The 12,395-nt window shown below is 33.5% G+C and overlaps 1 protein-coding gene across 12 annotated transcripts in view; it reads right to left on the bottom strand.

The window, feature by feature from the left end:
• Window positions 1-12,395, bottom strand: part of RYR2 (ryanodine receptor 2) — a 361,102-nt gene that overhangs the window by 32,650 nt on the left and 316,057 nt on the right. For 7 of the 12 annotated variants that reach the window (XM_046939481.1, XM_046939480.1, XM_025149037.3 and 4 more), the window contains 5 exons: window positions 9,366-9,422; window positions 8,173-8,272; window positions 7,861-7,940; window positions 5,235-5,311; window positions 3,850-3,923 (listed from right to left, as the gene is read on the bottom strand). In XM_046939481.1, the coding sequence (XP_046795437.1) occupies window positions 3,850-3,923; window positions 5,235-5,311; window positions 7,861-7,940; window positions 8,173-8,272; window positions 9,366-9,422 (388 nt within the window). The remainder of the gene's footprint in view (window positions 1-3,849; window positions 3,924-5,234; window positions 5,312-7,860; window positions 7,941-8,172; window positions 8,273-9,365; window positions 9,423-12,395) is intronic. The other 5 variants (XM_040698261.2, XM_040698259.2, XM_040698260.2 and 2 more) reach the window with 1 other exon arrangement.

Below are 12,395 nucleotides of genomic sequence, written 5' to 3' on the forward strand. Positions count from 1 at the left end.
AAACTAGAAGTAATGTGCACAGAAGTAGGTTCATCCTGACTGTGAATTACAATCAGAAGAAAAATAATTCTATCTTAACGTGCACAAGTTTCTTTATGAATTCTTAAAATAGTTAAAAATTAGAAATATCTTTCTAGAACACTGCCTACCAAATGTAAGATTAACTAAGAGTAAACTTTCTACATGATATGAGACATAAAGCAAGGCACTTAAAAAACACTGCACTTTCAAGAATATTTTGACTCACAGCGAAATGACAGTTTATGAGTGTTAAATGAAAAATGAAAAACCATCACAAGATAATAAGCATTTATACACTGGTTTGGTTTTGAATCTTCTTTTTTTTTTTTTTTTTTTTCCAAAAAGGAAATGAACAATCAAATCAAAACAGAATACATACAGAAGAAACAACATTGAGTACATCACAAGAACAAGAAAGAAACACATTTGCGAAAGAACCATTGATGTTTTTACCAGTGGGGGTTCCAGGGTTTGGAAAGGGAAGGTAGTACCAGTCAGAGGAATACCAGGACAAGGAGCTTAAAATGTGGACAGCACAAAGAAACAGTTGGAATAGAGCAATGAATCTCAAATCCATGTCGACTAAGTATAGGGCTTTCTGTCTATCGTCGAAGTTGATGTGGGACCAGAAACAAACTTTCATATAGCATTGCCTTTCATGAAAACATGACTGTATTCTCACAAAAGTAAACAGAAGTCTTTCTTTGAATTTGGCAAGAATAATTTCAGACTTACATGTAGTAAACTCAGTTATAGTTATTCATTAATATGCTTCTGTGCCAGATTCAGAAGACATGAGAAACAGGCTACAATACACATTTTACATTATGCCATTCCCTTAGGAATCAATAAAGTGATCATCAATGAGGAGTAATTTGTTACTCATAGAATAAGTATCTCCCTTGAAGAAAAAGAACAGGAGAACGTTCCACTACTGTCATTGGTACTTCCTTGGAAGTATTCATACGATTGCAAATAGACCATATGATGTCATGTATCCCACAAAAATCTAGGATACCTGAAAAATGTTCACCGCAGGAGTTTCTGCAAACAGACACTGGCTGGGCTTTCATAATGCTATCAGGTCTTAATACCAGCAGCTAGACAGCTCTTACATAAATTCCTTCTCAGTCAATTGAAAAAAGTGCTTTATAATACAGAAAATACTATAATTTGAAGGGATCATAATATCAAGAATAAAGTAACTCTAAAAAGAAAATGAGAAACCTTTTTTTGGTTTGACTTTGCTTTGCTGTGGTTTTCTTGAATTTCCAATAACTGAATAATAACCTTTGAAAAAGTAAATGTTAGTAAATTTTATCCCTTTGTATTAAGAAGTTTTTGGCATAGTGTAGTTACTGTATCTTGACATTGATGTTGCTGCTTGTCAATAACAAAGAAAACCAAAACACATGATCCTAACTGTAGAATTCCGTTAGTTTGCTAAATGGAAATTTCGACTGAGAAAACAAGCAAAAAAATCAAGATTCTTTCACCTTCCTCCTTCAACATTTTGCTGATCAAACGACATTTGCTGTGTTTGAGCTTAGTGTTTCTGCTGAAACGTATATCCATTTTTTATTTTTAATTCTTAGTTCTTGTGGTTGATGGCAACATCTCACAGCAACTACTCTTACAAGACATTTTACAGTATTTTAGACTACTGTTGAGGTATAGGAACATTTAAACATCAAGTACTTTTCAGAGCAAAGATGAGCCACCCGTAAACATTTATTCCTCGAAATTAGAGGAGAACCACCTCTTCCTGGTATCAACTCCTGACCACATTAGATAAACCTAGCCAGTGGCAAGTCCTCTCCTCACTAACCACCCTCAAATCCTCACTGGATCCACCACTGATTTCCTGTGTTTGCACAAACCAATGCAGCGATAAAGCTACATTCAAAACGCAACATAAATATTACAGGAGGACTATAGCACAAGACTTGGTGTATGTAGAGGTACACCTTTTTGTTTTATTTTTTTAAACATTCATCCATTGCAAATACTGGGATTGCTAAAATGAAAAGAAATAAAAAGAAAAAAAAAGTTTAAAAAAGCTTGCTGCTCTTACATCTAGCATGCAAGTTACTGTGCAAATCCTGAGAAAGGAAGGAAGAACAAAGCGAGGAGAGTTGATGCAAAAATCAAGAAGTTTAGAATACATAATTTCAATAATAATAGGAGAGAACCACTGGTTTAACACTCTCACAGGAACAAAAAAAATCTAATGATGTTCAGGAGCTGTACAGTGCTGACACAAAGCTAACAACAGAAAAAATAAAGGAAAGGCAGTTGTGTTTAATAATTACCGCGCTCATGAGTGATGACTGAGGAAGGGAGGACATTTAGTTCAATGAAAAGGAAACAAGAAAAAAAGAAAAAATTGATAAATTTTTTTCAGCAAATACATAACTGATTTAGTATTGGTTTTGGCAAAATTAGTACTATACTAAAATATAAGGATCAAATAAACAGGAAAAAAAACAAAAAAAATCCCTCAAATGAGGAAGAACAAAAATATTCTATTATCTGTGGAGTTAATTATGCACTGTTCAAATAATTATTTATATCTGCATTCAATAGCAGGAATTTCTAGAAACAGAGGTAGCTGTTCATCTTAAAATTCAAATTATAAATAAATATTTAGTAATAGAAATATTGTCCAACAGCTTAAAACATTGTGCAAAGTAATTTTCAGTAAAATATGAAAGTAATGATCAAAAACTTGTGTGACAGATAATTGTATCAGTGTTTAATTTACAATCATGCAACCAAAGTTTAGCCATTTGAGTTCACCGTATTTTGTTTACTCACTTAAATCTAGCAGTCTATATTTAACTTATAATTTTACTGTGGAGCACTTTTGGAGAAACAGCTTTTTATTATCAGTCTTGAAGTAATCCAGCCAAATTTAATGTTCTATGGTACTGATTTGATACAAGCAATTGAATAGTCAGGAAATATGCTACATAAAAGAGTTATAAGCACAATAGCTAATGAGATATGATGTGCTGCAGGTATGATCTATGAGCCCCAAAATGCAATGATGATTATGCAGTCAAGCTTTTTTACCTTGTTTTTAAGATAAAAACATGCTAAAAGATTCAAACACTGTAGGATTCAAACACAAAAATACACTGTAAAAAGTACTGTATATAAGGGGAGAAATTGTGTTTTGGTAGCCCTAATAGTCATGTAAAAATGAGACTAATTGTTCCAGACAACACAGGAAGGTAATCAAAGATCTTACTGTCAAACAGAAGAAAGAAATTGACAGTTAACTGACAACACAGAGGGTAGAAAGGTGAAGTTGTACAAAGTCAAAAGTAAAGCATTTATTTCTTTAATTTTTTAACACAGACCAACAGAAATGCTTATTTCAAAGAAGCGGCTTTCCAAGAAGACTTTTTTTCCAAACAGCGTTTTCTTGACCTCTACTATTTAACCTATTTTTTAAGTAAATTTTCTGGTTTAGATTCTGGCCAAATCAATTTAAGAAATCAAGTGGGAGCTTTTAATTTCATTTTAAGGACTTCTGAAATGTATACATGCATAAACACTGTTTGTAACTAGAATCTGCTTTCAATTTTACATGTAATTTCTTCTTTGCTTCTTCAAAATGATGGGTAAGCCTCCTTTGAGACAGTTCTGAAACTTATTTACTATTGACAAGTATGGGCTTAAGTAGACCAATTACATATAAAACACTTCTAGATGCCATATCTTAGCATCAGACTCTAGATACATATTTAAAGGTTTCTTTGAAATTTTCTTCTACAAAATGTAGAAGGCAAAAGTTCACTGATCATTTCTGTTAATTATTACCTGATCCCTCTTCAGTCACCATGCCAAGGCCTTCTGCTTTGTTTTGACGTTCAAATGCATTTAGATCAAGAACACTGAAATGAGAAAAATTGTATTTGTTCAGAGATTAATTAAATATAAGCAGTATTTTATTTTTTGAAAGATAGAGAAGAATTTGTGCATATTTAAGCATATAATCGTACTAGTGTCAAAAAGATATATTTCAGTGGCTTACTATATCCATCTGCTATAAGATTACAAAATTCAGTGCTACAGACTTAACATGCTTTTGCCCTGCAGAAGACAATACAATTTAGTTCTTTATAACTGATAAAAAAAAAAAAATAAAAGTGAATGCATATGATACATATACACACACACACACTTTCAGGGGCTGCAAAGAAGCCACATTATTGAATGCTTTCACACTATAGACCAGTTCACCCCCAAGCAGCTAGGTTTAGAAGGATCCAATGTCATTTTAAGTTCCATTCAGTGCACCTCTCCCTCCCTCCATGTTCTGAAAAACAGAAGATGCCAAAAGGGCATCTATACTCAATTATCCAGATGTAAGGAATTTGTACTTTTAATAGATTTCCATCTGTGAATGGAAAGTTCAGCCTTTTACTGCTTAGCATGTTAGCTTGCCGTTAATACTTCTTTTTCATAAGCAAGAAAGTGTAGAGAAATCACAAGTGTCGAGGAATTCCAATCTAACTGAATTCAAAGAGAAACTTTTCCAAGGTTGGTCTTATGAAAAAAGAATATCAGATAGTACCCTTGACATGACAGAATGCTGAGTCTTTTTATTCAGGAAGTCCCATAACGTCTTATATTTTATGTCATTATTACGTTCTTTATTAATATGGTTTATCCCTAGTGCATTTAAATATTTAAATATTTTACATATAATCAACACATGTCAAGAAGCAGAAATGAACAAAAAAACCATAGTACCTCTTCAGTTTATTAAAACAGTATTCTATGCCTTTTTCTGCACACTAAAATTCTATTAATTCTTCTTACTAAGTTGGGGTTTCCCAAAATCTTTATGATTACTTAACACTGATCATTAACCAGATCTTTGAAGAATTACAGGGTATCTCCAGAGTTAAGAATTCACTCTTCAGGAATCTCCTAAATCTGGAATTGTTTTCTGGTATATCTCAATCAGACATAAATGTCATAAACATATCTGAAAACGGAACATTAACTAAGGCAGATTGATATAATATGAAGATTTTCATGCCATATTGTCCTCTATCCTAAATCTATCACAGGGCACTCTCCAGGTATCGTTAAAAATAAATAAATAAATAAATGAGCAGTTCTTTTCAAAAGAATACATCCTGTAGAATAAAACCTAAATATAAAATAATGAATTTTTAACGTAGATATTTTCTTACCTACAGGACTGCATAAGACCAGCAAGACTCTGAAAGAAACCCACATCTTTCTTATCCTTGAGGTAGTCAAGCATTTTCTGCAGTAAAAACAGATCACATGTGCAGAGAATTAATATTTACACTACATGTTATTCTACTTTACATAATACTATATTGATTCTAGATTGCTAGTAATATTGGTGTTTCAAAATATCTCTAATATTTACAAATTATGTAATAATAGTATTGATGAGAAAAGTGCAGGTGTCAAAAATAAAAAGAACATTTAAAGCCCATATCCTTGAAAGAAAAAGATATCCATTCTGTTTACTTCTCCTTAAAACATGGAAAATAATTAAAGTCACCTCAGTCAGCAGAATTTTAGTGTCTGTTATAAATACGATCTTAGTACTACTCAGCAACACATTTCTATTCACTACTATTTCAGCACCAGACTGGGATTGTCATGGCCTTAATTTATTTTAGCTTATTTTAGATGCAACAGCAAGTCAGTAGTCAGAGGAGTGTTTTTACATTTGTTTTAGCTGCAGTTTAATCAGTACTACTTTTCTGATAGTAGGTTACAATAACAAGAAGTTATTCATTGGACTGAACTCTATTTCTAGATTGAATATGCTGTCAAGTGAAAATACAGGATCAAACCAGAGGCCCAGATATGAAAAAAATCACAGTAGTCAACGATCAATTTCAGCTGGAATCCTGCAAGAATACACTTCACGAATGAGATAAAACTCTTTTTACAAGTAACAAAAAGAATAGGAATAAAAAGTAATAAGAAAAGTCCAAAATGAAAAAGAAAAAAATCAGACACTGTTAACAGAATGTATCACAACCTTACATAGATCCAAGATGGTGGAAAAAGAACTCACACCATCAACAGAAAACTAATTGTAGTAAAGAACGCCAAATAATGACTTTTCAAAATTGCTTCCACATGTCTTCCTCTGCCCTTGCCATTATTCCCAAGAAAGACTGAGGAGTTCATGCTAAGGCCCAAAGAAAAACAGGAAAAGTAAACATAACACCTTTAGAAAAGGAGTAGAAATGAGGCAATTGAAAAAAAAAAAAAACAACAATTCTTACTATTCTACTGACGCTTTTATTCTATATATATGCAATTTAGACTACAAGGACTACTATATTAACCAGATTCATAACTGTCCTGCATTCTGATTAAAAATTTTAACAATTTTTTTAAATTATTATTTTAAAAAACTAAATTGTTGCATTATAAATTCAGATTAAATAACTATGTACACATTATAATTTTTCTAAGTCATTTACTGTCAGGACAACACAAAGAACTGACAAACATTAAAGTAGATACTAATTGAGATAACTCATGTACTTCCAGGTCACTTCCTGGAAATGATAGCCTCAGAAATTGTTTATCTTTTTGGCTGTCCTCAACTTCTTCAATGGCTAGTTAACAGAGGAACCTGACTTTTCCCAGCTTCCTGTATTCTTTGAAATCACCCTACAGCAATGTAGTAATGGCATGTCTGAAACCTTCCAGACTCAGGAATCTTGAACTACAACAGAACACTGAGTGTAATCTGCATGAGGCACTTCTCTTCAGCAGTACAGAATACAATCAAAATACCAGACTTGCCCTCTGCTCACTACATTATGTTACCATAAACTAACAAATCAAGTTTTGAGTTCTCTGCTTTTATCATAAAGACTGTCCAAGGTGTAAGTTAAGGACTTCTGATGTGTAAAAATTCCTCTGTGAATACTGAGACCAGCAATTTTTCTCAGCTGGCTACAAGACAATAGCAAACTTCCCCCATAAATTATTTCCCAAAATCCTTCACAGGACATAACAATTTAACATAAAGTTTCTCCATTCCAGACAAACTGAAAAACATTTATTTTAGCATATCATGGCTTTATGATTTTTGGTTATTGGTATTCCACATCATAAATCATGTAGTGCACTGAGAGTTAAAGAGCTAATGCTCCAGTTCCAGGCACCTGTCCAGAAGAGAAGAATAACTACATTCCCCAGAAAACTGTTCACTGTTCTGTTATCATTCCTGCTCAGGGGGAACACACATAAGGCCACAGTAGGCCACTTGATGACCCTCTTTTCAGTCATCAGGCTCTCTCGATGCTGCTTGTCCTGACCACATACCATTAGTGTAAGGCCTTCAGTTTTTTTATCAGACACTCTTTCTCTCATTATATTTGATTTATTAGCTTCAATTCTAATTATATTGTATTATAGTGTGTTATCTTGCATTCTGATACTATATTTCATAAATTAGTTTGTTTCTCCTCAGATCGTTGCCACTGTTTTTAATTATTTGGGGTTTCCTTTTTTCCCTCCTCCGGAGGCGCAGATCTGCAGATCCCTCCATCCTTCTAGTCATGGAACTGGGCTGAATCAGCCCATAAAGCATCGACAAGCCTTGCATTCTGCAGATTAATTATGTATATAGATAAAATGAATATATCTAACAAACAAGGTATTATTTTGTAAACTGTTTTCTTCTGGGGATGACGTTAAAAGTATAAATAGCACTTGAAAATAGTCTTACTACATAATTCATTAAAATAATAAGGACTTTTGTTATATAGTTCTGTACTGACTAGAATGAGTGAAAATGGATGAATACTGTACCTGCTGAACAGTAGAATTTCCTCCATTTAAGATGGCAATCCCTAGCTTCAGGGTAGCTGCAACCATTGGCCCCATCTCACCTTAAAATTATAAAAAATACTTTCAGATCACACTTTAAAACAAGAATGTTCTATTAACTTATGCATGCATTGACTTAAGTGGCAGTTACCAGGAGGGACATTCCTGTTTCTCATGTAAAACAGTATGTTTCATGATAGCTAGCTTGAGTTAATATCTTTGCAAACACTTTTTTAAAACTGTGATTTCAAAGTTCATCAGAAATAATATGAAATTCATTTTAAAAAAAATTACCTTTACTAGCACTGATTGTCTGAAGAACCATCTCAGCAGCACCCCGGTCATGCAGTCTGGCTTGCTGATACAGAAGTTTTTGCTTTTCCATTTCTTTTTCCTGAATAAAAATTCCAGTCATTTAAGATGAAGACTTCAGTTACTATCAGTTCTTCAAAGGTTTTCGGTTTTCTCTTAGTATATGGGCTCTATGGCAACATCATGGACCAACTTAATACAGACAGTGCTATCCAACTGATATTTAACACATTCAAGAAATATTATCCCCTTGGTATTTTTCTTTAATATGTTTTTAGTAGTTTATCTGAAAAGAGTTACCTTCAATTGTAAATAATTAGGTTAGTTTGAAGCCCATATTCATTATATATATACTGTGTATATAAAATTTGTACTTTTGTGCAACAGTTAACACTCAATCTTCTACGGTGGGACCATAACTTAATACTGCTCAGTATATGGCTCTTGAGTTGCAAGTTCTTGCTGAATACCAGAGTAACCAAAGCATTTCACTTTTTTTTTTTCCACAACTCCTCTTTACAACACAATACAGATTGCCCACCCTACCAACAGAGTATTTGACAAAATGCACTGTGCTTTTATATTTCGCATCCTATAGCGGCAACAAACAATACTGCATGGCACTGCTTGAGCAATGGTGAAGTTTGTTCTTTATAATTTGAACTACCACTAAAAAAAACAAAGAAGAGCATAAGGAGCAAACATAAAGGCACAGTTAACTCCAGATGAATTTAAAGTTTCACAAAATTAATTAAGTCTGCTGGAGAATTGAGGATGACTAAGCAGTATAAGTTGCAAAATGGACGTTGCATAGAGCCCTATGACAGTGAGTCCATCAGATGGCGTGGTAGAAAGCTTACTCAAAAGGAACATGACACAATCAGTTAGTATCATGTCCAAAAACACAACGCCCAAAACATGTATGACCTAAAAGCAGGAACAGCTGCAGCAGAAGTAGCCAGAATGACAGCTTTGCTGCCATAAACTTTCCATCGAAGTTACAGAAAAAAAGACATTGGAAGATGGAAGAGGTTTAAAAAATGAAGGCTTGCTATATAGAGAGTATGAATAATAAATTAAAAGAAAAAAGAAGAGGGAAAAAGAGAAATGCATTTAAATGAATGAAGAAAACCTTTAACTCAAAAGCAAACCAACACAGACATTTATGCTGTTACCAGAGAGTTCTCGCCGAGGCTGGCAAATTTGTTTCTTAAATCTTTGATATTATCGTGCTGCGGAAACAAAATTCATCAGGGTTTGTTTTTTCACACTATTAGCTCTCCTATGGTTAAATTGTATCTTTCTTTTTTCCTTAAGTTAAGTGACAGAGCTAGATGGAAGCACAAAAAAAGGGGAAAAAAAAATATGGCAGCTTTGCTTTATATTTAGCCATGCTAAAGTTTGAAAGTTTTGCCTTCATGTTTAAACCTCTTCCTGGGACTTCAACGAAAACAAAACAGAAACATATACACATATGCACCTACGTGTGCGCGCACACACACACACCACCAGGAAACTGTGACATCACAGGTTCAATACACCTACAATAAAACATTTTCCTTTGCTTCAATCAATGTTTATTTAAAAAAACAAAAACAAAAACAAAAAAACACCCTTTTTCCTATTCATAGTTACTTTTTATTTTAGACCCAACAATCTTTCAAGTTGTCTTTCACTGCAAGATTTATTATTCACAAGCCTACCAGATATAGTACTTTCATTATAGAATATTTTTTAGTTCTTAAAAATGAGTACCCTAAGGATGTAGTTGTGTAATCTCCAGACTAAAAAAGTAGGTATGCACAATTCTGTCAATGACACTACAGAAGAACAAAAGAAACAGGCTGAAGAATTTGAAGTCAGAAGGGTGGCATTTCCCATGAGGTATCAAGGTGTTGAGGTAACCAGAGTAGACAAGAACAAAACAAAACTCAAAAAAAGAATCAACAAACATTTCTTCTGAAAACAATCATTCATTTGGTGATAAGTCCTACCAAACAGCATGTTGCCTTCTTCAGCGTGACAATGCATTTTCTCTGTTGCTTTCCCTACGCTACATTAATGCATAAACATGTAAGTCAGGCTGCGAAAGTAGAGCAGTATAGATCCTGCTACATTGCAGCACTGATTTTTAGTGAGTCATCCATAATATAGAAGTTATGCAACATTAACAGAGCTGCTGGCTGCTCAGGTTATCCATTTTCTATACGGTATGCTATTATTGCTAATAGTTACCTGTGATAACAGGTTGGGGTTTTGAGCTTTACTATGCCTGCCAGTTAACACCAAGAAAACTAACAAAATAACTAACCAGTGGCTTGAATTTTCTGGCATTAACTAAAATCATAACAACAGTAAGTAAAAATGTTTCATATGACCTCAAATACTTGAAGTAATAAACCTAAATAAATAAATAAATAACAAATCTATTGTTTCTTGAGTGCTTTACATTTATATGGAAAAAAGCTAATCACTTAGATATGTATTCGCACATTACAGATGTTCTCCAGGAAGCTTCTATGACAGAGAAGCATATTCGTAACACTCTGAAAGCAGATACTCAAACTTTTCTTATTCTTTTTTTCTTTTTTCTTTTTTTTTTTTTTTTTTTGGAGGGGGGAGGGAATGAAAGGGAATTTTTTTGAAGTACAGATGAAAAAAATATAGCAATAAGTTAAAAAGAAAATTACCAAATTCCTAGAAAATAATCTTAAAAGTGAAATTTTAGTAAAACTTCTTTGCAATTATAAAGCCATTTCTCTGTCATCTGCTGTACTTTCTTCTTCTATGTATTTTTCCAGAGTTAATTAATATTGATATATCACAATACCAGACATTTACAAACATTCTATCAGTTGATACTACTAGTTGATACTACTAGTAAAACATCAGTACTTTTGAAAACCTTTGAAATTGCTCTTTAGGCATCATCACTAAAAGTGATAAACTTCATGAATTAACTGCCATACTCTTAGATACATTCAGCCTATAAGCAATTTTTTAATTTCCTCCGAACTAAATCTATTCAATTTGAATGTAGTAATTCTGGTAGAATTCCTGCAGTAGGGGGTTTATTAAATATTACTAAGTGAACATACACTTTGATCTACTCTATCTTAATACATTTACAAATTCAAAAATATTCCGTACAATCTCTCCCTACACATTTCCTTTTTGTAAAAATTTCTCCATTTCAGATTGCAGCAGTATCTTTACTGATGTCATCATGTTTACCCTATGTATGGGAACTGTTGAATCATGGCCTGAATCTCTGAACCTGAGGTGAGCACTGAGTCAGCCACAGGGGCACAGGTGAACACAATTTCACCTGAGTGACCTCCTAGACCCCATTTAAGGGCTGACTCGCAAGGAGGAAGGATCTCTCTCTGGAGATCACTCCTCTTGGAGCAATTCTGCGAGCCCAGGACAGGGCTAAGCTCTTTATTTCATTTCTCCTTTGTAACGTGATAATCTCTCTGGTCCAATACCTATATACCTGTTTGCCATACACCCTGTCATTCAATTATATTTTCCTTTCTTGCAAAGAACTTTTCTTTCCTACATTACTGTACTCTTCTTGTACAGTACTTTTCTTTCCTACAGTACTGTACTCTTTCCTACATTACTATATTCTTGCTGTATCACTAATGATATCTCTCATCATATTAATTCCCATTCAGGTAGACAGGAATTAATATTGTTCTAAGTCTTAAAGAGGAAAAATATTGTATTTGAGGATTTTCAAATCCGTGTGTTCCCAGTTTCCAGTTTTTTTTTTTCTGTTGACACATAATAGCTATGAAACTACACATTACTTTCAAAATGTGCCACTACTACTTGTTTAACAGTGGGTAACAAACTCAACGTACTTGGAATAGTTGAAATACATGTTTAACTCTCTATGTGAATTAAAAATGAAAAACCCCACAAAATTAATGGATCATTTAGAATATTTCACTATGACTAGATCTGAATTCTTTAGCTGAAGTACCATATCTTCCATAGAGCAATAGGCTTGGCAAGATCATTATGTAATTACTGCACCAAAAATAATCACAGAACTCTGTAGCATGCCTGGGAGTGCTCTTGCAAAGTACCACACCAATGCAGCTGGAACATTGTAGCATGAAGCAATGCTGATAGACATGGAAGACAAAAGCAGCCAAAACACATGATGAATTATCTTAATGAGTAGCCTCAAATAA

Source organism: Gallus gallus, chromosome 3 (assembly GCF_016699485.2).
Source record: "Gallus gallus isolate bGalGal1 chromosome 3, bGalGal1.mat.broiler.GRCg7b, whole genome shotgun sequence".
NCBI classification, from domain to species: Eukaryota; Metazoa; Chordata; class Aves; order Galliformes; family Phasianidae; genus Gallus; species Gallus gallus.